The 23,564-nt window shown below is 63.4% G+C and overlaps 1 protein-coding gene across 1 annotated transcript; it reads left to right on the top strand.

Annotated features, from left to right (window-relative positions):
- The first annotated feature begins 584 nt into the window (after positions 1-584).
- On the top strand, positions 585-23,529 carry MYO15A (myosin XVA). Its single transcript, XM_058035659.1, is given in 64 exon segments — positions 585-3,632; positions 4,408-4,490; positions 4,722-4,785; positions 4,887-4,996; positions 5,384-5,458; positions 5,606-5,696; positions 5,836-5,841; positions 6,163-6,266; positions 6,737-6,800; positions 6,885-6,998; positions 7,150-7,311; positions 7,407-7,520; positions 7,615-7,673; positions 7,875-7,998; positions 8,080-8,175; positions 8,255-8,386; positions 8,651-8,776; positions 8,935-9,012; positions 9,381-9,535; positions 9,661-9,706; positions 9,822-9,946; positions 10,190-10,307; positions 10,396-10,571; positions 10,678-10,762; positions 11,035-11,088; positions 11,239-11,320; positions 11,404-11,534; positions 12,440-12,535; positions 12,624-12,859; positions 13,729-13,907; positions 14,007-14,079; positions 14,222-14,413; positions 14,560-14,654; positions 14,740-14,828; positions 14,907-15,033; positions 15,157-15,218; positions 15,330-15,393; positions 15,477-15,615; positions 15,845-15,935; positions 16,024-16,120; positions 16,297-16,418; positions 16,502-16,561; positions 16,812-16,887; positions 17,226-17,341; positions 17,418-17,536; positions 17,616-17,757; positions 17,980-18,091; positions 18,239-18,313; positions 18,692-18,897; positions 19,694-19,827; positions 19,906-20,008; positions 20,010-20,127; positions 20,337-20,410; positions 20,491-20,573; positions 20,737-20,867; positions 20,988-21,082; positions 21,481-21,558; positions 21,815-21,911; positions 21,999-22,159; positions 22,260-22,393; positions 22,493-22,626; positions 22,861-22,994; positions 23,196-23,336; positions 23,428-23,529. Coding segments are annotated over 64 exon segments (9,882 nt in total). The 5' UTR covers positions 585-611.
- Positions 23,530-23,564: the final 35 nt, after the last annotated feature.

The raw sequence follows: 23,564 nt of genomic DNA, 5'->3' as shown, positions 1-23,564 counted from the left end.
CCCCGCGCCCCGCCGGGGCCGGAGCATGAGCGGCCGCCGGGATGGCCGGCAAGAAGGGGGAGCCCAAAGGGAAGGCGGGCAAAGGGAAAGGGAAGAAAGGCAAGAAGGAGGATCCCAACGAGTCGGAGGATGGCTCGGATGCGGAGCTGCTGAAGGCAGAGGAGAGCGAGGGGACGGAGGTGGTGGAGGAGGAGAAGGAAGAAAAGGAGGAGAAGGAAGAAAAGGAGGAGAAGGAAGAGGAAAAGGAGGTGGAAAAGGAGGAAAAGGAGAAAGATGAGGAGGAGGTGGTTGCAGAGGAGCCCAAGAAGGGGAAGGGGAAGGAGAAGAAGGGGTTGCCCAAGGTAGGAGTGGGAAAGAAACTGGGCCGTGGGAAGAAGGAGACTGAGGAAGAGGAGGGCGAGAGCAGTGCTGCAACAGCCAAGAAGAACACGAAGGGCCCCTCCAAGCTGATGATGGGGCTGGCAACCGACAAGAAGAAGAAAGGGGCCAAGAGTGCAGAGGCCAAGGGCGAGCCCAAAGATGCTGTGGAAGCCAGCCCAGCCGAGGAGGAGGCGGCAGCACCCCCGAAGGCCCGGGCAAAGCGGAGCCTCCGCAGCACCTCCAAGCTCTTCATGGGCTTCAAGAACCTGGGGCTGCGCCGGCCCAAGAAGGGGCAGTTCAAGAACACGTCCCGCTTCTTATGGGGGCTGCATAAGCACAGCACCAAGAAGAGGAAGAAAAAGAAGAACAAGGCAGTGCTCAAGTCCACCTCCAACCTGATGATGCGCTTCAAGCAAGTGGGCAAGAAGAGGAAGGAGGAGGAGGCGGCCAAGGAGGAGGCCAAGAAGGAGTCACCATCGAGGCCATCCTTCGTGCTGATGCGGCGGGGCGAGCAGGAGCCCGAGCACAACTCGCTGCTCTTCCGCCGGCGCCCGGAAAGGAAATTCAAGCCCCGGGCTCAGGTGCTGAGCAAGGCGGCCGCTGCCACGGGCTGGCTGGCCAGGAAGGTGCTGTCGCGGCGGGGGCGGCTGGTGGGGGGCGGCCGGGCCACGGACACGGCCTGGCTGTCCCGTATCGGTGCCAAGAAGCTGCCGTTCCCCGCGGAAGATGAGATCCTCAGGCACCGCGCCAACATGAAGCGGATCCCTGGCGGCGTCGGGCAGCCCGGCACTCCGCGGCAGGGCAGCATGGCGAGGCGGCCGAGCCGGCGGCGCTCCCAGCGCTCCGAGCCGCCCGCGCCGCGCTACGGCTGGGCCGAGGAGGAGAGCGGGGCCTTCGGCCGCCGGCGAGGCTACGGCAAGGAGGATGGAGCCTATGGCAAGCAGGATGGAGGCTATGGCTCCCGCCGGAGTTACGCCAGGAAGGAAGATGGAGCCTACGGCCCTCACCACGGGTACCCCGAGGAGGATGGAGCCTACAACCGGTGGGACGGCTACAACAGGGACGAGGATGGAGCCTACAGCCCGCGGCACAACTACTCCGAGGAGGAGGATGGCTACATGCAGAACCCAGCTTACCCAGCAGGGTACGGCTTCGAGGACATGGGGCCGACCTACCCTGACTACCCTGGCTACGACACAGAGGAGGAGTACGACTACTACGGGGGGTTTTGGGAGGATGGAGACCAGCCAGGGCACCCCTATGGCGACTCAGAGCTCGAGGATGAGGGAACGTTCGGTGCTGGGTCTCCCCACGGCCTCTATGACCCGTACAGCAGCGACCCGGAGTACGGTGAGGAGGCAGCGGGGCCCTTCGGCTACAGGGGGGACCCCTACGAGGACTTTGGGGAGCCCTTTGCCGGGGGGTACGCTGGGGGCGACTACCCCGAGCATCGCATCCAGTACAGCGAGGGGGGGTGGGCGCCGCACGCCCAATCCTCCTGCAACCCCTACGCGCTGGGCCTGGAGGAGATCGCGGAGGGCGAGGAGCCCGACGAGTGGGAAGAAGAGGAGGAAGAGGAGAAGGAGTATCCCTTTTCCTTCCTGAGCGCCTCCTCGCTGCGGGGCATGCGGCAGACGCTCTCCTCCAAGCTCTCCCTCAACAGGAAATTCAGGCTCTTCCCCCGACCCCAGGTCAAGCTTTTCGGCAGGGACCGCCTGGACGTGCCCCTCCCTCCGTCCCCGCACCTTCCCGCCGCCCGTGACGAGGACGACTACGACGAGTACGAGCCGCCGCCGCCCCCGTCATCCCCGGGCCCCGCGGCATCCCCGGCCCGCCCGGTTTCGGCGGCGCGGGCGTGCGGGAGCCCCCTGGGGCAGTTCCTGCAGCGATCGCTCTCGATCCCCGCCAGCCGCTCGCCGCGAGGGGCCGGGGCGTTCCGGGGGTCCCGCACCCCCCAGCTCTCCCACAGGCGCTCCAGCTACAGGCTGCCGGGGATGGAGAGCGCCGGTCTGGGGGACTCCTCCCCACCCTGGGGGCAGCCGGGGGCCGCGCGGTCCCCGTCGCTCCGGAACCCCTTCGCCAACCCCGGGCGCTCCCCATCGCCGCCGCCCGTCCGCCCGCGCCCCGGCAGCACGCGGGGCGAGGGGCCGCGGCGCTCGCCCTCCCTCGGCTCCAGCATCCGCCGCTTCGGCCCCGAGCCCCCCGCCCCGCCCGCCCCCCGCTCCCCGGGCCCGGCGGGGAGGCGCCCGGGCGGGCCCGGGGTCCCGGGGCGGTCTCTGTCATCGCGGCGGAGCAGCCCCCCCGGGCTGCCGCTCCCGCAGGCCTGGCCCCGGCTCCCCGAGCCCCCCACCAAGGCGGTGAAGCCGCTGCAGAGGAGCCCCTTCCTGGGCCCATCGTCCCGCCCCGGCAGCCGCCGCCTCGGCCCCTCGTGGGACGAGGAGCTGCCCCCCTGGCGGGGTCCCTCCGGGGTGCCCCCTCCGCCCAGCCCCGCTCCCAGCACCCCCAAAAGCTTCATCCAGCGCATCGGGCAGCCCCTGGCGGGGATGGCCCCCCACTCCCCCCCAGCGAGGCCATCTGCTGAAGCGGGGGGCCGCAGCCTCTCCAAGGGGCGCTCCGTGGCGCAGTCCCTGGCTTCGCTGCTCGTGAAGAGCATATCCCCCAACAAAACCCCCTCATCCTCTCCACCCAGTCGCCTTCCCTCCACTCGCTCTCCCCCGTTGCCCCGGCGCCCATCCCGGCGGGACGGCAGCACCCGCCGCTCTCCGAGCCCACCCCCGGGCCGCCGGGGCTGGGCGGACGTCGGGCGCCCCGGGCTCCCCTCCAGCCCCCGCGGCAACCGGAGCCCCTCCCCGCCCCGCCGCGCCGCTTTCCCGCCCCCGCACGGGCGAGCCCCCAGCTCTCCGGCCGTGTCCCGGTACGGCCCCCGGGGCCCGGAGCCCTTGGAGGACGGCGCGGCCGCGGAGGAGGGCGCGGGGCGCTACGCGGTGGTGACGCCGCAGGTGCAGAGGTTGGGCTCCGTGCGGCGCGCGTCCCGCATGTACAAGCAGCACTGGTCCACGCAGCACGTCGTGCGGGTGCGGGAGATGCCCGACCCCTGGACGGCCGAGCAGGGCCTGGCCCGGCAGCCCACGCAGCGCGGCCGGCGCTGGGCAGGCCAGTGGGGAGCCGACATCGCCCGGTACCTGTGCCAGCGCCCGCCGGCGGGCGGCTGGAGGGAGCGGCACCCCTGGGCTGAGGGGTACCTGGGCAGCAAGCAGCCCTGGCGCAGCAAGGTAACGCCCGCGGGGAGCCCCTCGGGGGATGGATGGAGCCGGGGGTGAGCTGGCAGCTGGAACCCGGGGCAGGGGGCGAGTTAAGGGGGCCCGATGGCTCTCCTGTGCGAGAAGGGGTTTGCAGTGCCCAGGGGGGGGTAAATGGCTGGGGGTGGTCTGGGTGCTGGCGAGGGTCCCCCCGTGGGGAGCAGGCTGCAAGAGGGGATCGTCACCGGTTGTGTGTCCCCCCACGAGCGGCCCCTTTGGGGACACTTGATTCTGGCGTATGGAAATGCAGAGACCCGATCCGATCCGCGGGGACAGGTGCAGGTGGCACGGTGACCCGGCGGGGTGTCCGCTTTCCTGCCCACCCCCTGGCCGGGGGCCAGCCAGGCTCCCGTGTGACACCTGTCCTGGGACACCTGTCCTGTGTCACCCCTGCACGTGGCCGGGGGAGCAGCCCCAGCCCCTTCCATCACCTGCACTGAGGGTGATGCCCACGGTGAGCAGGGCCGGGATTCCCAGGAGCGGGTTTTCCTGGGACCAGCCCCAGGGTGGCCTTGGTGGCCTCACGCTTCTGTGTTCCAGCACTGCTGCTCTCAGCTGACACACTGTGCTCTTGCTGGGGGACTGCTTTTGGGGCTGTGGGGTGTTTTCTTGGGGTTCCTGCCATCGCTGACTCTGTGTCTCCTGGTGTGCGGTCACAGATGGTGTTTTGGGGTGGTCGTGGTGGCTGGGTGGGACACCTGAGGGTGCTGGCACATCCCTGCCATGATGGGGTGTTTGTCCCATGCAGATGCAGTCCCTGTGCAGCCTGCCCATCGTGCGGTACCAGGAGCCAAAGGAGGAGGACGGGCTGGAGGACATGACCCAGCTGGAGTGAGTGTCCCTGTCCCCTACGCCGTGACTCAGTGCTGTGGAGGACAATGGGGCTGCAGCCTCCAACCCCATACCCCTGACCCTGCTATCCCACCCTATCTGATCCCAACATGAGCTCTGCATCAGCCTCCTGGGCCTGGAGATGCTGAGGACACTCTGGGCACAGCAGAGTCCCTCTGTCACCTCCCTGTCCCTCTGTCACCCCCTAATTCAGCCTCTGCTCCACACCAGGGACCTGCAGGAGGCTGCAGTGCTGAGCAACATCCGGACACGGTTCGAGCGCCAGCTCATCTACGTAAGCTCAGGGCACACAGCACACCCCAGGGACTGTGGGGTGGGGATCTGGGGAGCCTCCCCCCTCCGAGGGCTCACAGCCCCACACTCTCTCTCTGGCAGACCTACATTGGCAGCATCCTGGTGTCGGTGAACCCCTACCGGCTCTACAACATCTACGGCAAGGAGCAGGTGCAGCAGTACGAAGGCAGAGCCCTGGGGGAAAACCCACCGTGAGTACCAGGCTGTCCCCAAACACCCTGTGGGGATGGGGTCACTCCCACCCTCCATTCTCCTTCTGTGAGTACCAGGCTGTCCCAAATCACCCTGTGGGGATGGGGTCACTCCCACCCTCCATTCTCCTTCTGTGAGTACCAGGCTGTCCCCAAACACCCTGTGGGGATGGGGTCACTCCCACCCTCCTTCCCCACTGTGAGTACCAGGCTGTCCCCAGTGCCCTGTGGGGATGGGGACACTCCCACCCTCGGCTCCTGCAGCAGACCCTGGGTTACTGGGTGCTGGAGCAGCTGTGTCTGTGCATGGGGATGCTCGGGGCACTTTGGGGGTCCCTGTGCTGAGCCAGGCTGGCACCACACCCCCCCTGTTTCTCCCCACCCCAGGCACCTCTTTGCCATCGCGAACGTCGCCTACTCCAAAGTGATGGATGCCAAACACAACCAGTGTATCGTCGTCAGGTGGGACAAGACTGTCCCCAATCAACACCACCCTAACTGCTGGGTCACTGCCACCAGCCTGGCTCAGCCCCATCGATTTAGGGAGGTTTGGGGCGGGCACCCCCTGCCTGGTGATGCCCCCAGCCATGTCCCTGCTCTGTGTCTCAGTGGGGAGAGCGGCTCAGGGAAGACCGAAGCCACCAAGCTGATCCTGAGCTACCTGGCAGCTGTCAGCCAGAAACGCAGTGCTGCCCCACAGGTAGGGAGGCTGCTGCCCTGGGGACATCCCTGGGTCCCCATGTCCCCATTGTCCTTATCCCTCTGCTCCATCCCTCCCTCCCTCCTCACGGCTCTGCTGCTCTCTCCTTGTCCCAACGCTTCCACCTGGACCATGGCAGATAGAGGTACCGAGGGGACACGTGGGCTGGGAAATCGTGGTGGCAGAGAATCGTGGTGGCACCCATGGGGAAAGGGGGGAGGGACAGCAGGAAATCAGTGCATGCACACAGACAAAGTCTTTGTGCTCTCTCACAGCCTCATTGACCGTGGCTGTGGTGCACACCTCGAATTTGGGCACCCTTGGGTGTGTGCGTGGAGCGTGGGGTGGCAGGGAGGGTGGCAGGGAGGGTGGCAGGGTGCCAAACGGGGGCCCTAGCCGTGGAGATGCCCCGTGGTGTGTCGAGTGCCCAGGCTCACCCCCCCAGCTCTCCCCCTCACCACGGCAGATCCTGGAGGCGACCCCTCTGCTGGAATCCTTCGGCAACGCCAAAACCGTGAGGAATGACAATTCCAGCAGGTTTGGGAAATTTGTGGAAATCTTCCTGGAGGAGTAAGTAATGCTGAGTAACCTGTGAGTGGCTGCTCCCACCCCGTGTCCCCTGCTGCCCCAGGGGTGTCCAGCCCAAGCCAGCCCCTTGTCCCTTGGCTCTGGGAGGACACATAGGGATGGTTTTGGGACAAACCTGGTGTTGGAAAGGTGGTGGCACCTGGGGACAGGTGGCTGGGGTAGGGGTAGGGATGCTGTGACCTGGCTGCCACCTTTACCATTCCCAGTGCCCATCCCTGTCCTCATATCCCTTCCCATCCTCTCTCGGCCCCACTGATCCTGACAGGGGGTGCCCGATATCACAGCCAGGTGCAGACACCTCTCCCTGCCCACCCACCCCTGCTGGGGGGAATCTGGGCAGCAGCACTGACCCCCCATTTTGTTGGGGGGCACTGGGGCACAGGTGGGTGCATTGGGGGGCCCCAGCCCTGCCCACACCGAGGTTGCCAGCCTGGTGCCCGCTCTCCCTGCAGTGGTTTGATCTGCGGTGCCATAACCTCGCAGTACCTGCTGGAGAAGTCCCGCGTGGTGTTCCAGGTGTGTGGTGAGGGGGTCCTGAGCTCTGCCCGCCCCTCTGCCCCCTCTGCCAGCCCCTCCCCAGCTCTGCCCTCTGCTCTGCAGGCCCAGAGCGAGCGCAACTACCACATCTTCTACGAGATGCTGGCAGGGCTGCCGTCCCAGCAGCGGCAGCGCTACTTCCTGCAGGGCGCCGAGACCTACTACTACCTGAACCAGGTACTGTGCCCTCCCCAGCCCCTCCACGGCCTGATTCTGGGGGGCTGGTGGGCTCCTGAGCCCTCAGTGTGGGGATGAGGAGGATGCTCAGGGCAGGGTGACGCCCCGTGCTGGGTGCTGACCCGCTGATGGACTGAGATGGCTGTGCCAGGGTGGGAACTGTGAGATTCCTGGCAAGGACGACGCTGAGGATTTCCGCCGGCTGCTCAACACCATGGAGGTGCTGAACTTCAGCGTGGATGAGCAGAACAGCATCTTCCGCATCCTCTCCTCCGTCCTGCACCTGGGCAACGTCTACTTTGAGAAATACGAGGTAGCCCAGGCTGGGCCAAGCCGTGCTCCTGGGGTGTGGTTTGGGGCGTGGCAAAGGGGGCATTGCCAATGCCAGGGCGTCGCTGTGTCCTGCAGACTGACTGCCAGGAGGTCGCCATGGTGGTGAGCGCCACCGAGATCCGCACGGTGGCTGAGCTGCTGCAGGTGTCCCCCGAGGGGCTGCAGAAAGCCATCACCTTCAAGGTGACGGTGAGTGCAGGGGGTCTCTGGGAGGGGGTCTCTGGCCCCTGGGGACCACCTGGGCTGATGATGCTGCAACCCCACCGTGCCATTTCCCAACCAGGAAACGCAGCGGGAGAAGATCTTTACCCCTCTGACTGTGGAAAGCGCCGTGGATGCCAGGTAGAGGGAAGGGGCACTGCACCCCAGGGATGGCATGGGAGGTGAAATGCCAGCTGGGAAAGGGGATGATGAGGTCCCCCAGTATGAATTAGACTCTGTGGTGATTAAAGCTGATGCTGTGCTGGGTGCTGGCTGTGGCAGTGGAATACACTGGTGCCATTCCAGAGCTCCAGCACTCTGCTCATCTCTCCCCTTTCCCAGGGATGCCATTGCCAAGACCCTCTACTCCCTGCTCTTCAGCTGGCTCACGGACCGCATCAACAAGCTGGTGTACCCACGGCAGGAGGCCCTCTCCATCGCCATCCTGGACATCTACGGCTTCGAGGTGAGCAGGAGTCATCCCACCTCCATCCTGGCTCAGTCCCAGCTCCATCCTGCCAGGCTCCATGGATCTTCCTTCCCGCAGGACCTCACCTTCAACAGCTTCGAGCAGCTGTGCATCAACTACGCCAACGAGTACCTGCAGTTCTTCTTCAACAGGATTGTGTTCCAGGAGGAGCAGGTGGGTCTGGTGGGCAGTGCTGGGCTCTGCCCCAGGGCTGGGCTGGGGGCACAGGGCTGACCTGGTGCCCACCCTGCAGGAGGAGTATATCCGGGAGCAGATCGAGTGGAAGGAGATCCCCTTCAGCGACAACCAGCCCTGCATTGACCTCATCTCCCAAAAACCCTACGGCATCCTGCGGATCCTGGATGACCAGAGCTGCTTCCCCCAGGTCAGGGGCTGCCTGGTGGTGAGGTGCAGCCAGCACTGGGAGGTCACTGTGGTTAGGGAATCACCATGGCCCAGGGCTGCTCTTCTCCTGGCTGTTCTAGACAACCTGGGAAAGCCCCCAGGTTCCTCCAGACTGGATAAGCCCAAAGAACCATTGAAATATCATGGAATCACAGAATGGTTTGGGTTGGAAAGGACTTTGGAGACCACCTAGCTCCAGCCTGCTGCTGAATCTGCTGTGTGTCACTGCTGTGTCCCTTCCCAGGCCACTGACCACACGTTCCTCCAGAAGTGTCACTATCACCACGGGACAAACCCGCTCTACACAAAGCCCAAGATGCCACTGCCCGAGTTCACCATCAAGCACTACGCAGGGAAGGTGACCTACCAGGTGTGTGACAGTGGGATGTAAAGGGAGGTTAAAGAGGAGGCTGATCCTGCACCAAGGAAGGAAATGCATCTCTGGGGGTCTGGCTGGGGTTCTGGAGCTCCTTTCCTCACCCTGTCATCCTGCCAGGCTGCTCACCATGAGGTTTTGCTATTTGCCAGGTTCACAAGTTTTTGGATAAAAACTATGACCAGGTTCGTCAGGATGTGCTGGACCTGTTCCTCAGCAGCAGGACCAAGGTAGGGCCCTGCCTGGTGCTGGCTCTGCAGTGACACCGGGCACCAGCAGCCCCCTTCCATACATCCCTTTCCATGTCCCCAAGCACGTCCCCAAGGCCAGTGAAGCCCAGGGGGACCAGAAGCAGAGGATGCCTCTGGCTCCACCCATGGGATCCTCTGGGCTTTGACCCCTCAAGCATTGGGCACAAACAGGCACATGGGCTGCTCCTGTGCTCTGCATTATCCATGTCCTCATCCCCATCCCTATGCAGGCAATCCAGCCACAGTTAGGGTTGGGCAAAAAAGGAGCAGCCAGGCTGAAGAGGATGTGGGAGAGCTGCACCATCCTGGCCACCTTCCTCCTCTCTGACCTTTCCTGTGTCCCCAAGGTGGTGGCCAACCTGTTCTTCGGGCACGCCCAGGTGCTGGCGCGGCAGAGGAGCCTCATGAGGAGGAGCAGCACCAGGACACGGCGCTACAAGGCTCCCACCGTGGCCGCGCGGTTCCAGCAGTCGCTCCTGGAGCTGGTGGAGAGGATGGAGCGGTCAGTGTGGGCAGGGTGGGCAGCGAGGCCATCCTCTGGGCTGTTGGGAGATGGACCTGAGCCCCAGGTGCCTGGGCTGGCTTTGTCCCCTGCTCCCAGTGGCTGACAGGGTCTCTCTGTCACAGGTGCAACCCGTTCTTTGTGCGCTGCATCAAACCCAACAACAAGAAGGTGAGAGCTGCTGGTGCCTGTGCTGCCTGCCCCGCTGGCACTGGCAGTGTGTGGGCACAGGGTAGGTGGGGTTTGCCCATGCAGTTGCTGATGCCTCTCCCCATCCCCACCCCAGGAGCCGGGGCTCTTCGAGCCTGACGTGGTCAGGACCCAGCTGCGGTACTCGGGGATCCTGGAGACCATCCGCATCCGCAAGGAGGGCTACCCCGTCCGCATCCCCTTCATCGTCTTCATCGACAGGTGCCCTGTCGGGGGGTGCAGGCTGGGCACTGCCATCCCAGCCAGGGGACACCACAGAGCTTGTGGGTTCCTTGGGGGCAGTGTTTGGGCTGGGGTTCACCCACAGTGGGAGCTGGGAACCCCTGGTGTTAATACACAGCTCTGGGAGAAGCTGCATCTCCAGGTGCAGTGTTTGTCACCACAGCGAGGGTGGCGGTGTCCCAGCGGGGCCCTGTGTGGTGACAGTGTCGTGGGCTCACCCAGGTACCGCTGCCTCGTTGATATGTGGTCCAATGTCATTCCCAACGGGCCCAACTGCGTGGAGATGCTGAGGAGCCTGTGCCCCGTTAACCCCAGCATGTACTACGTCGGTGTCACCAAGGTGTTGTCCCGCGAGGGGGCTTGGCTCTGGGGCTGCCCTGGGGGTGTTGGCCACGGCGGGGAGCTCACAGCCTCACCCCTGCTCCCAGCTCTTCCTGAAGGAGCAGCTGTACCAGGCTCTGGAGAGCAAGCGGTGCCGTGCCCATCACCTGGCCGCGCTCACGCTCCAGCGCTACGCCCGCACCTTCTTCATCAAGCGGCGCTTCCGCTCCCTGCGCCGCAAGATCGTGCTCCTGCAGAGCCGCGCGCGGGGATACCTGGCCAGGTGGGGGTCCCTGGGGGTGGCGGGTGGCCGTGGGTGCGTGGCAGAGGGTGACGGGTGGCAGAGGGTGACGGGTGGCAGAGGGTGACTGACGGGTGCCCTCCTGCAGGCAGCGGTACCGGCGCATGCGGCACACGCTCATCAAGTTCAGGTCGCTGGTGCACATCTACGTGAACCGCCGGAGGTACCTCAAGGTGAGGTGGGGTCTGTCACATCCCAGGGGGTCCAGGGCACCTGCTGCCACCCTGCTGCATGTTCAGTCTGGAGAGGACACAGTGGCACCCCCAGACTGTGAGCCCCCACCATGTGCCAACCTACAACTCCTCTGTGTCCCATTGGGAGTGGGCAGTGCCTTTTTGGGGTGAAAACCCTGCTGATATTGGGGAGGGGGCAATGGCCACCCAGGGTGCCGTGATGCCTCAGGGTCTCCCCTCAGTGGGACTCAGCATGGCTGCTCTGCTTGCAGAGGAAGGAGGATGCTCGCAGGCGGGCCGAGGAGGAGAGGCAGAGGAGGAAGCAGGTAAAGATGTGCAGCCCCGGTGGGAGCACACCTGTGCAGCCCGTGTCGCTGTGCTGTCCTGCCCATCCCTGCACTCGTGGCCGTGGCACCCATGGGTGCTGGGGCAGGAACCGGCACGTCAAGCGTCCCCTCCCTGCGCTGCTGCGGCAGGAGCTGACGCGGAGGGAGGTGGTGGATGTCACGCACCTGGAGATCCCGGCCGAGCTGATGGGGCTGCTGGAGGCCGCTGCAGGTGAGCGGGTCCCGCACTGCCATCGCTCCCAGCCCCTCGTTCCCCCCGCGACGGCCGTGCCGACCCTTCCCGCTGTGCCGCAGCCGCCCGGGAGGTGAACGCCGGCTGCGTGGTGCTGGTGCCGCCGCCGGCGCTGCAGCCCGACCCCCAGCTCACCCTCCCGCTCGACATCAACGATTACCCCATGGCCAAGTACGTGCGGGGCCACTTCCAGGTAAGGTGGGCGCCGCGGCCCGGAGCGGGGAGCTTTTCCCGACGGGCAGACAGCTTTTGGGGAGTCCCTGGCGCCCCCCCGGCCGTGGCGGAGAGCGAGGTTCAGGGTGGATCCCCGCGCTGTCCCACCGGGCTCTGCCCCGGCTCCCACCCCGGGGATGCCACGGTAGCAAGCCAGGCTGGATCCGGGGTGGCTGTGGTGCTGCGGGGAGCTGGCTGCCACCTCCGTCCCTCCCCGTGGGTTCCTGTCGTCTCCAGAGGCCGGGGGGACCCTGCTGAGGTTATCGGACAGAGACAGACCCGCTGAGCCCTCCTGGACGCCCGACGCGGGGCGGATCCGGAACGCTGGGGCGGGAGACCAGGTCGCTTTGCTCCCGGACCCCGGCCCCAAACACCGACACTTTGCCTCATTCCTCTTCCTCATCCCTGTTTTTGCCCCGTGTTTCCCAGTCCCCGGCATCCTGAATGACAGCACCGGGGCTGGATAAGGCTCCCGGCCTTGCCAAGGTGTTGCCATGGAACCACAGAACCACAGAACGATTTGGGTTGGGAGGGACTTAAAGAGCATCCAGTTCCACCCCCTGCCACGGGCAGGGACACCTTCCACTGTCCCAGGTGGCTGCAAGCCCTGTCCAACCTGGCCTTGAACGTTTCCAAGGATGGGGCGGCCACAGCTTTTGTGGGCAATGTGTGCCAGTGCCTCACCACCCATCTCTGGTGCTGCCAGCGCAGCCTGAGCCCCTCCCTGCCCCACTCCCAGGACTCTGCTGCCCCCATCCTTCCCCCCAGCCCTTTGGCAGCCCCACAGGCTCCACCCAGCACCAACACCATGCTCAGCACCGTGGGGCCAGCCCCTCGTGGCCTGAGGCCGTCCCCAGGTAGCCATGGGTGCGGGTGTCACCGCAGGAACCTGCCTTTGGGATGCTGACGGCCCCACTGAAAGCCCCCCTCACCCGGCTGGATGAGGAGCTGTGCCACGAGGCTCTCAGCCTCTTCCAGCTGGTAGGTGGGGTGGCACGGGCTCCATCCCCACAGCCCCTGCCCGCCCTGGGCTGGGCTCAGAGGGAGCACCTGGCTGTCCCTGTGGCAGATCCTGCGGTTCATGGGGGACCCGGGGCTGGGCGGCTCTCAGGAGACCCTTTTTGGCAACTACATCGTGCAGAAGGGGCTGTCGGTGCCAGGGCTGCGGGACGAGCTCCTGGCACAAGCTGCCAACCAGGTGTGGAGGAACACCAACGTCAACAACGAGGAGAGGGGCTGGCTGCTGCTGGCCACCTGCCTGAGCGCCTTCCCCCCGTCCGCCGCCTTCGACAAGTACCTGCTCAAGTGAGCTGGGCATGGGCTCTGGGTGGGCATGGGCATGGGCATGGGCATGGCTGGGACCCTTGGGAACGGCCCCTCGTTCCTGGGAGCACTGCTGGGGCTTTGCAGGGCTCTCCTGGCACCTGTGGCTGAGGATGCTGCCTACACCCCAGCTGGTTCCTCCACAATTGCTTGGGCCAGCCTGGCACACATGGGCAGCTCCTGTTGGGAATGCTCTGAGGCCCCTTCAGGATCCCCCTGGCCAAGCTGGCATATGTGCCCACATCCCTCTAGGTTCCCCAGGGCCAGCCTGGCACATGTAGCCAGCGATTCCGGCCGAGTTGCACTAGAGATGCTCTGAGATCCCTCCAAGATGCCTTGGGCCAGCCTGGCACACGTGCCCAGGATGCTGCCAAGATCCCTCCAGGGATGCTCTCAATCTCTCTGTAGAAACAGGCAATCCCCCATGTGGGGAATGATGTGCTGAGACTCCAGTGATTCAGAAAGCTGAACAAATGCTTTATTAAGCTATACTATGTTACACTAATACTATACTAGAACTATACTAAAGAATAGCAAAGAAAAACCTGTGACTGTCTCCAGACAGTCATGACACACGTGGATCTGACTGGTCAAGGAATCAAAACAACCTTCACCAGTGTCCAATTAACAAATCACTTTGGGTAAACAACCTCCATAACACATTCCACATGTGCCAAACAACAGGAGCAGTGAATAGAGATAAAAATTGTTTTCTTCTCTGAGCTTTCTCTGCCTTCCCCAGGAAAAATCCTTGGGAAAGTTGTGCCTGCTGCTCTCTGCGAACAGAGCTGTGGTCCCCTGTGCCATCCTGGCACACATGACCCTCCTGCAGCAGCCTCCCTTGCCCTCAGGTTCGTGTCTGACTACGCCTTCGCCGGCTACAAGCCGGTGTGCCAGCGCAAGCTGATGCAGGCCATGGCGCGCTCGCAGCTGGGCGCCGCCGCCGCCCGCACCTTCCCCCCGTCGCTGCTGGAGTGGACGGCGAACCGGCGCCAGGCCAGCATGGCCCTGGACCTGCACTGCTTCAACGGTGAGGGCACCGGGCTGCTGGGCGTGGATGGTCCCAGGGTGGCCGCCCCCATGGGCAGGGAGGGCTGGTGGCTCCTGCTCACCGTCCGTCCCTCCCCAGGTGATCAATTCTCCTGTCCCATCCACTCCTGGAGCACAGGAGAGGACCTGGCAGGGGATGTCCTGAAGCTCAGGTAGGTGCTGGCTTGGCACCCACCCACCCTGCGGGTCACAGTGTCACCTCGGTGTCCCCAGGATGTGGGAGCCCGAATGCCCAGCTCATGGGCAGCGTGTCCCTGTGGAGCCTGTGCCCATCCCGTGTCTGGCTGTTGGCAGAGGGCTGGCAGAGGGCTGGCGTGGCTGGTCCGTGGCTATGAAGGCGGGTGCCCAGTGGGCTGAGCTGGCTGGACACGATTATGTCCTGGACCTTGTCTCCGACCTGGAGCTGCTGCGGGGCTTCCCCAGACAGAAATCCTGTTTCCTCATCGCGTGGGACGGCAGCGACAGCCACAGCAGGGACAGCCGGCCGTAGGTACCCGGGCAGGGATGGTGCCCCACTGTGGGGCTGGGGGGACCTTGGCACCGGGCTGGATGGGTGCCGGGGGTGGGTGGGCTCCTGAGGGGGAGCCTGGCACCCAGTGGGTGCTCCATGAGTGCATCCTCCCTCTCTGCAGCGTGCTGGGACACGGATTTGATTTGGATGAAGTGCCTCCTCCCCCAGCTGTGAAAGCCCCCACACTGCCCTCCATGGAGGCGTATCACCCCCATGGTAGGGCATCGTTCCCCCCAGCTCCTCTCCCCCAGTGTTGTGACAAAGCCCTGCCATGCCTTTTTCATGCCTTGTCCCCTCTCAGATGGGGAATTTGGGGAGCCACGCAGCCAGAAGGGTCTGGACCGGTACCTGGACAGTCTCTTTGACCCCGTGCTCTCCTACGGCAATGGGGTGAGAGGGGTGTCCCCCTGTATGAGGCATTTGTGGTGCAGGTGACTTGGTCACTGTGCCCTCACACCTGTCCCCCAGGAGCTGGAGAAGCCGTCCATCCTCTCGCAGAGGCTGAAGGGAGGAGGTGGCGTGGGAGGGGGGCACAGTGGCACTGATGGCACCCGGAGTGAGCCTCCCGTGCCTGCGGAGACGCGTCAGCCGAGGGGTGAGCGCCTCCAGCACCCCCACATCCCCTCCCAGCCCCCTGCCTCAGTTTCCCTGGTGTGGGGAGCATCCCTGCGCCCAGAGCCCCACAGCTCTGACTGAGCCCTCCTCTTTGCTGTCACAGGCACGGAGCCAGAGCCGTCCCCACAGCGCCGGGCAGACGCCAACCAGCCACCTGCAGCCTCGGTCAGTGCATGGGGCCGGGAGGGGTCGAGCCTCTTCTCTGCTTCAGGGGCAGCCCCTGGGGGTGGCAGCAGCTGGAGGTGCCAGGTGCTGATAGCACCGTGTCCCCTGCAGGGCAGAGCGACAGAGGGGACGCCAGCCCATGTCCCCCAGCCCCGGCCCTACTCCCAGAAAGCCGGTAAGGAGTCCCGGTGGGACAAGGTGACCACGGGGGCTGGTGGCACTGAGCAGGGTCCCTGAGCTCTGTGCTTGGCCCCGCAGCCGCCGTGGGCCGGCGGTGGCCGGGAGAGCCCGTGCGCCACTCCCGCCTCAACTCGGAGCACTTCCCGCGGCCCACGCACGACATCCGCAACATCATCCGGCAGTGCCAGCCCGCCCCGCGCGGCTCCCAGCCCCACAGGTGCTCACCTGGCCCCAGCCACACCTCGGGGCTTCTCCTGCATGGGCTGGTCCTGATGCTGGGCTGCAGGGAATAACGGGGTGCAGGGAATAACGGGGTGTAGGGGATGATGGAGTGTGGGGGATGATGGGGTGCCCCAAGTGATGCGGCTGCAGGTGGTGTCAGTACGGGGAATTCTGGGCTGCGCCTGGTGCTGGGGTTCAGCTGATGTGGGATTCTGTCCTGGCAGCAAGCTCTTTGGGAAGAAGCTGGACCCCCACGAGGAAGCCATGCAGATCCTGAAGGAGCAGCTCTCAGCAGCCCGGGTGCCATCACCGCCAGCTGTGGTAGGGATGTGGCCGCCCCCGTGTCCCCCCGACGGGGCTGGGGTGTCGCTGGCACTGCCCACAGCCCCTCTGTGCCTCGCAGGGGCCCAAGGAGGTGGTGGCTGCAGTGAAGCCGGTGCCAAGTGCCAGGTACCAGCTGCGAGCACCCGCAGGACGTCCTGCAGCCCCACAGCCCCCAGGTATTGCTGGGCACATCCGTGGCACTGAGGCGGAACAGTGGCACAGCTGATGCCTGGTGGGATAACTGCTGTGTCCAGCTCAGCCAGGGGGCTGCTCCCTGTGCCTCAGTTTCCCCAGCTGAGGCAGCTGTTGGTGGCTCCCCCCGGGGATTTTAAGGCTTTCTGTCCCTTTGCAGTCTTTGTGTCCCGGGAACTCCCATCCGAGGCACAGCAGGTCCAGACCCAGCTGCACCGCAGCTGCAGCGAGGACTTCTACACCTACCACAACGTGCCCTGGAAAATATTCATCAGGAAGGAGGTACGGACTGTGGGGACACCTGGGCACAGGTTGGTGCCAAGGATAACGGGGTTTACACCAAGCCCTGCTCTCTCTCCTGGCAGGTTTTCTACCCCAAGGACAACATTAACCACCCACTGCTGCTGGACCTCATCTTCCGGCAGGTGAGGCACCGAGCTGGCCCTGCAGCCCCCTGGGGTCCCCTGGGAGATGGGGTACACCGCAATGGGGTGATGGTTTACTCATCCCTCTGTGCCCATGGTTTACTCATCCCACTGTGCCCACCCTGCCTTCCCCAGCTGAGCTGCCGTGGAGGAGCTGGGGCTGTTGCACGCTGGGGCTGTTGCACGCTGGGGCTGGGGGGTTTTTTGCTCCTCCTCACACAATCCCACTGCTCCTCACCCCCTTTCCCAGATCTTCAATGATGTGCTGTCTGACAGCTGCATCCGGATCAGCCACGAGGAGCGGCTCCGCCTGAAATCCCTCTTTGGTAACGCTGTGTGCTGCTGCTCCCTGCCTGGGGGCTCACACCCAGCCACTCCTGTGCCTGTCCCCATCTCCTGGGTGTCTATCTCCAAGCCAGGACTGGCTCTGCTTACCCTGGGTGGTTTTGCCTCCAAAAGCAGCGACCCCCCTGTTATTTAGCGCTTCACAACATCACAAGTTGTGTCAGGTCACATCCAGCTGCCTGGGGACACACATCTGTCTCTGCAGCACAGTCCTGCCAGGCATGGGAAGGGCATGAGCATCCCTGCTTTTGCTGGGAGCTCTGTCCACATCCTCTCCAGGCAGGGGGAGCTCACGGGAGGTGTTTCCCCCTCCCCACAGCGGAGAACAAGCTGGACTCCTTCAGCCCCGTGGCCACCGAGAGCGTCAAGAGGGAGATCATTGCTGCGGCCCGGGATGGCTGCGAGGTGTACTTCTCCCGCCTCTTCCCTGCCACGGTGAGGGCCCAGCTGTGCTCAGCACGGACCCACAGCGTCACTGTGACCCTGGCTGAGGCGCTGTCCTGGCCCCCAGGGCAGCGTGGGGACGGGTGTGCAGATCCTGGCCGTGTCCCACGCTGGCATCAAGCTGCTGCGGGTGGTGAAGGGCACCAACGTGCCCGGGGAGCAGCTGCGGGTGCTGAGGGCCTACAGGTAGGGCTGGCCAGGGTGGGGTGGGTGCTGAGGGTGCCACGGATGCCGGGTGTCTCAGCCTCCCCTCGCCCTGCCCCAGCTACCCCGACGTGCTCTTCGTGACCACCCCATCCAGGAACATGCTGGAGTTCAACCTGCGCGGAGACAAGCTCATCCTCTTCTCCCCCAAAGCCCCCCAGGTCAAGGTCATGGTGGACCACTTCATCACAGAGCTCAGGAAGGTGGGGCTGCCCTGGGGCCAGGGTGGGTTTGTCCTGGCGGTCAGACCCTGCCTGTGTGCATGTGTTTGGGAGGTTGGGGTGGGCAGAGGGGGGTATCCTGTGAATGGGACCGTGGCTGGATTTGGGGGATGGTGCTGAGGCTGTGGGTGCTGGAGGTCCCTGTGCTGGGTGGGGTGTGGGTGTCCCTGCGTGCATGGGCTGTGCCAGACCCCCTGCGCCCAGGACTCCCAGTATGTGGTGGCCGTGAGGAACTACAGCCCAGAGGACAGGCGCCAGCTCAGCTTCCACAAAGGGGACATCATCCACCTGCAGTCACTGGAGCACCCTGAGAGAGGTGAGGGAGCCCCAAAGCCCCCATGCCAAAATGCCTTTGATGGGGGACACAGGGCAGCAGACTGCTGGCTAGCCCTGCCCTGGAGGTGCCTGTGTGCTTGTCTTGCATCCTGTGACACCCCAGGATGTCCCCATGGTGTCCCTGCAGATCAATACTATGGCTGCGTGGTCCGCAAGAAGGTGATGTACCTGGAGGAGCTGAAGACTGGCACCCAGGATTTTGGTGGGTGCCACACTGTCCCTGTGTGTGTGTGTGTCCCCGTGTGTGTCCCTGGTGTGCCCTCCTGGGTCTGGGGCACGGGGCAGGGTCCTGCCTCTGTCACCCCTCAGCAGGATGGTTTGGGGCCTTTTTGGCACTGACCTGATGCAGGGAGATGCTCCCCTGCAGGTCCCACTCTGGTGCCACCATGTCCCTCAGGTGACAGCCCTTGTGGCCCCTGGTCTGCACCTTTCCCTTGAGTGATGCCAAACTGCAGCTGCTTCCCAGCCAGATCCCTGAGAAGGGCTGGGGGTGCCGAGGTGGGAAGGATCAGGCAGAGAATTTTCGGGGTGACCCCACGGCTGCCAGCCCAGGGCCATCCCCACCGTGTGTCTGGCACAGGGTGGAAGTTTGGGGCCATCCACGGCAGGTCAGGGCTCTTCCCTGCCGAGTACGTGCAGCCCGTGGCAGCGCCCGACTTCGTGCACCTGCCTGCGGAGAGGAAGGAGGAGCCCAGGGACAAGCAGGGCAAGGTGGCAGCGTCAGCGGCCGTGGCCGTGGCCGTGGCCTCCACTGCTGCTGCCCAGGAGCTGGACCGCAAATCCGAGGTGGGTCCTTGGCACAGACCCTGCGGCCACACAGCGCCCGTCTCCTGAAACATCCTTTCGCTGGGATCTTTACTCCTGACAAGCTGGGAAGCTTCAGCTTCTCCATGTTCTGCTACTTTGGAATGTGATTTGGAGAATTGATTACCCCAGCCTGTGAATTGTTTTTAATTAATGACCAATCACAGGTCCAGCTGCGTCAAGGCTGTGAGCAGGGACAAGATTTTATTATTAATTCTTTTCTAGCTTTCTGATGTCACCTTTCTCTTTCTTTAGTATAGTTTCAGTATATAATTTTCTTATAATATGATATGATATGATATATAATAATATAAATAATATAAATAATATAAATAATAAAAGTAATATAAATAATATAAATAATATAAATAATATAAATAATTAGCGGCGGGTCAGGGGCCTGCCGGGAATACATTATATTATATAACATATATAACATATAATATATATATAATTAATATATATAATATAATGTAATGTAATGTAATGTAATGTAATGTAATATAATATAATATAATATAATATAATATAATATAATATAATATAATATAATATAATATAATATAACATCATAACATAACATAACAGAATAGAATAGAATAGAATAGAATAGAATAGAATAGAATAGAATAGAATTAATATAATCGCCTTCTGAAACATGGAGTCAATGTTCTCATCTCTTACCTCGTCCTTGGAACCCTCAAACACTGCCACAGGTCCTGGCCTGGGGCTGTGTCCAGTGCTGGCTGTCCCCAGTGCCCACTGCTCTGTTCCCCAGGTGTCCCCATCCAGTGCCACCTTTGTGGAGGGCCCGGAGGGAGATGGTGACGAGCAGCTCAGGGATGTCACCAGTGCCTGTCCCATGCTGGCCTTTGCCCAGCGGCATTTCCGTGCAGCACGGCGTGGGACCATGTGAGTGACCAGAGCTGGGACGGGGCTGTGCCATGGTGGGGACACCTGTGCTCACCTGCTCCCCTGTCCCTCTGCCAGGGACTCCCGTGGGATGAAGTTGCCAAGTGTGCTGGAGATGCTGACGTTCACCAAGGTATGGGGAGGTGGAGTTCTGGGGTGGCCTTGTCCTGCTGTCACCCTTTGAGGTCCCAGCAGGGTCCAGAGCTGGTCCTGTCCCCCTGCTCCAGATCCCCATTCAGGAGTCACTCATTGAATTTGTGGATGGTGGCCTCAACAAACTGGCTGCTGAGGCTTTCCAAGGTAGGCAGGGGCACGAGTGTCCTGTCCCCCTGTCCCTCGGCCATCCCCAGCCCCGTCCTTGGAGGAGGGTGGGGCTGGACTGGGATGGGCAGAGGGGGTGTCCTAGGGGAGTTTAGTTCTGGTCCCAGTGCTCCATGTGTGCCCAGGATGTGTGTCCCTGGGGAAGGGACATGCTGACCTGTGTCACCGTGTGTCTTTGTTGTCCCCAGCTGTGATGAAGTTCATGGGCGACCATCCCCTGCGGGGGCAGACAGAGCTGGACATCGTCTGCACCATGCTCAAGGTAAATCCACCACTGGGGATGAGCCCTGGGGGTGGCCTGGGCAGGGGTGGCAGAGAGGTGGCAGCTGTGCCTGTCCCCAGCTGTGTGCAGCGCACGAGGTCCTGCGGGATGAGGTGTACTGCCAGATCATCAAGCAGATCACCAACAACACCAGCTCCAAGCCGTGAGTCCCTCCACCCACGTGGAACAGCAGAGGCTGGCACTGGGACACCTGTGCCCTGGCCAGGCCAGCTGCTCCAGCCTGGGGGACACCTGGGCACCTCATCCCTGTGCCACCGTGGGCACCCTCACCCTGCTTGGGGGATCAGCCCTGGCTGTTCCCACAGGGACAGCTGCCAGAGGGGCTGGAGGCTGCTCTACATCCTCGCTGCCTACCACAAGTGCTCTGAGGTGCTCCGGCCCTTCCTCCTGGCCTTCCTGCAGGATGCCAGCAGGCACCCGGAGCTGCCTTTCCACGGTAGGGGCCGTGCACACCCCAGGGAGCTGGGAAAGGACAGCCCAGGTGTCACAGAGCTCAGGAGGAGCTCTAAGTGAGCAGCTCAGCCCCATCCTTCATCCCGGTCCCTGCTCCTGCCAGGCATCGCCAAAGCCTGCGAGCAGAACCTGAGGAAAACCCTGCAGTTCGGTGGCCGCAGCCTCTTCCCCAGCAGCATGGAGCTCAAGGCCATGGTGGTGAGGCCAGGGGCTCGTGGGGTGGAGCAGGGCTGGTGTCAGCTTGAGATTTCCCCCCAGAAATTCTGGGTACTCACATGGAGTCAGGTTCTCCCTGTGGGCTTGGGATCTCCCTCAGACACCACCCTGGATTGGAGCTGATCCTTTTTGGGGATCTTCCCAAGAGGGCACAGCCCTTTTTAGGGTCTGCTCTTCACCACTTTGGGGTACCCTGAGCCTTCAGGGGTCCTCAGTGGTGGGATGGAGCTCTGTGGATATGGAGTGGGGGCATGATGGTTCAGGTGGACAGGATGGGCAAGAGACAGGATGATCCCAATGGGATGGTTCCTTAGGGATAGCTGCAGGATTTGGGGTGTCCTGTGGGTTCTTGCTGCACCCCAACGTGTCCTCCCGTGCAGGCTGGACGCAGCGCCAAGCGCCAGCTCTTTCTCCTGCCCGGTGGCATCGAGAGGCACCTCAAGATCAAGACGTGCTCGGTGAGCCAGAGGGGACAGGGGGCTCAGTGCACTCCAAAATTATGGTTATGGTGAATATTATGGTGACATCTCAGCTGTGGGCACCCAGAGGGGGTGGATTTGGGGGCCTGCACCTTTTGGCTGTCCCTGCTGTGGGACCTCATCCTTTGGGAAAAGCAGCTCATCGCTGGGATGAGCCTCAGTGCAGGACAAGTTGGCAGCCCAGAGCACAACAGGGGGACGTGGCAGTGTCCCAGCCACCTGTCCCTGTGCCCAGGTGGCTCTGGATGTGATTGAGGAGCTGTGCTGTGAGATGGGGCTGCAGAACCCAGAGGCTCTGGAGGAATACATCCTCTTTGTGGTGACCGACAGAGGTGAGGAGCTGGCAGGGGTGGGACAGACGGGGATGGGACGGCCATGTGGGTGGTGTGGTGGCACTCTCAGACTCCTGGGTGGCACAGGGCAGAGCGTGCGGCCCCTGACCCGCCGGGAATACATCCTGGACGTGGCTGCAGAGACCGAGCTCCGGGACAGCAGCTACAGCTTCTGGTGCCGCCGCGTGGTCTGGGGCCAGCCCCTCAAGTTCGACAACGAGCTCTACGTCACCGTCCACTACAACCAGGTCGGGCCACCCCATCAGCCTCCCCCAGGGCCACCTCCCTGCCGCCCTCAGAGCGTGCCCTGTCCCCAAGCCGTGTCCCTGTGCTCTGTCCCCCTCCCAGGTGCTGCCTGACTACCTCAAGGGGCTGTTCACCGTCCTGCCGCCGGCGAGGCCGGGAGAGCAGCACTTCCCGCACGTGGCCAAGCTGGCCGCCCTCCAGCACCGAGCCAAGGACCGCCACCTCCTCCCCACGGCGTACGGCAGGGCACGGGGCATCTGAGGGGGGAAACACGTGTCCTGTGGGTTGAGGACCCACTGGGTGGTGCTGGCCCTGACCTCGGGCTCCCCACACAGGAGGGAGATGCAGGACTACGTCCCCCCGCAGCTCTTCCGCCTGCTGAAGCCGCAGTCCTGGCTGCAGATGGTGACCCAGCACGTGCAGCAAGCCCAGGCACTCAGCGCCCACCAGGCCAGGGCACAGTTCCTGGGTGAGGGGACAGCCACAGGGAGAGGATGTGATGCTAATGAGGATGTAATGCCTGGAGAGCGATGATGATGGCGATGGGATGCTGGTTGTCCCTGCACAGAGCCTGGGGTGCTGCACATGGAGGGCAGGATGGATTGGCAGGACAGGGACACCCATTTTTTCCCTTGGCTGCTCCTGGGTGCAAGGCCACCCTGGGGTGGCAGTGGGCAATGAGACCCCGTCGTCTGCCCTGCAGGGCTGCTGAGCGCCTACCCCATGTTTGGCTCGTCCTTCTTCTACATCCAGAGCTGCAGCAACAACGCCATCGTTTCGCCCTGTATCCTGGCCGTCAACCAGAACGGCCTCAACTTCCTCAGCAAGGAGACCCACGTAGGTGTGGGGCCGTGTGGGACCCGGGGAATGGCTCGGGTTGGAGCAAACCTTAAAGCTCATCCAGTTCCATCCCCTGGCCGTGGGCAGGGACAACCTTCCACTAGACCAGTTTGCTCCAAGCCCTGTCCAAACTGGGGTCCCTGGTCCCCTTTGAAGGGGTTCCCAAGGCACACAGGCCACCTCCCTGTCCCCTCCCAGGAACTCATGGCCAAGTTCTCGCTGAATGAGATCCAGTCCACACGGACACAGCGCCCGACGGCCGGATCCAGCTCTCCTTACGTGGAGATCACTCTGGGAGACCTCCTGGCCCAGGGCATCACCCAGCTGCAGCTGGAGCAGGTCGGGGACACCTGGGGACAGCATGGGGAGGCCCTGCTGGGGCTCTCACGGCTGTGGCACGGCCAGTGCCCATCGGTGTGTCCCTCTGCAGGGCCTGGAGCTGTGCCGCGTGGTGGCCGCGCACATGGAGCGGCTGCTGGGTGCCCGGGAGAAGAGGCAGACGCTGCCGCCCAGCGAGATCACCCTGCTCTGAGCCCGCCGCGGCCCGGACCCCCGGGACCCCCGGCA

This window comes from Melospiza georgiana, chromosome 16, assembly GCF_028018845.1.
Source record: "Melospiza georgiana isolate bMelGeo1 chromosome 16, bMelGeo1.pri, whole genome shotgun sequence".
NCBI classification, from domain to species: domain Eukaryota; kingdom Metazoa; phylum Chordata; class Aves; order Passeriformes; family Passerellidae; genus Melospiza; species Melospiza georgiana.
This window is presented reverse-complemented; position numbering and strand designations above follow the sequence as displayed.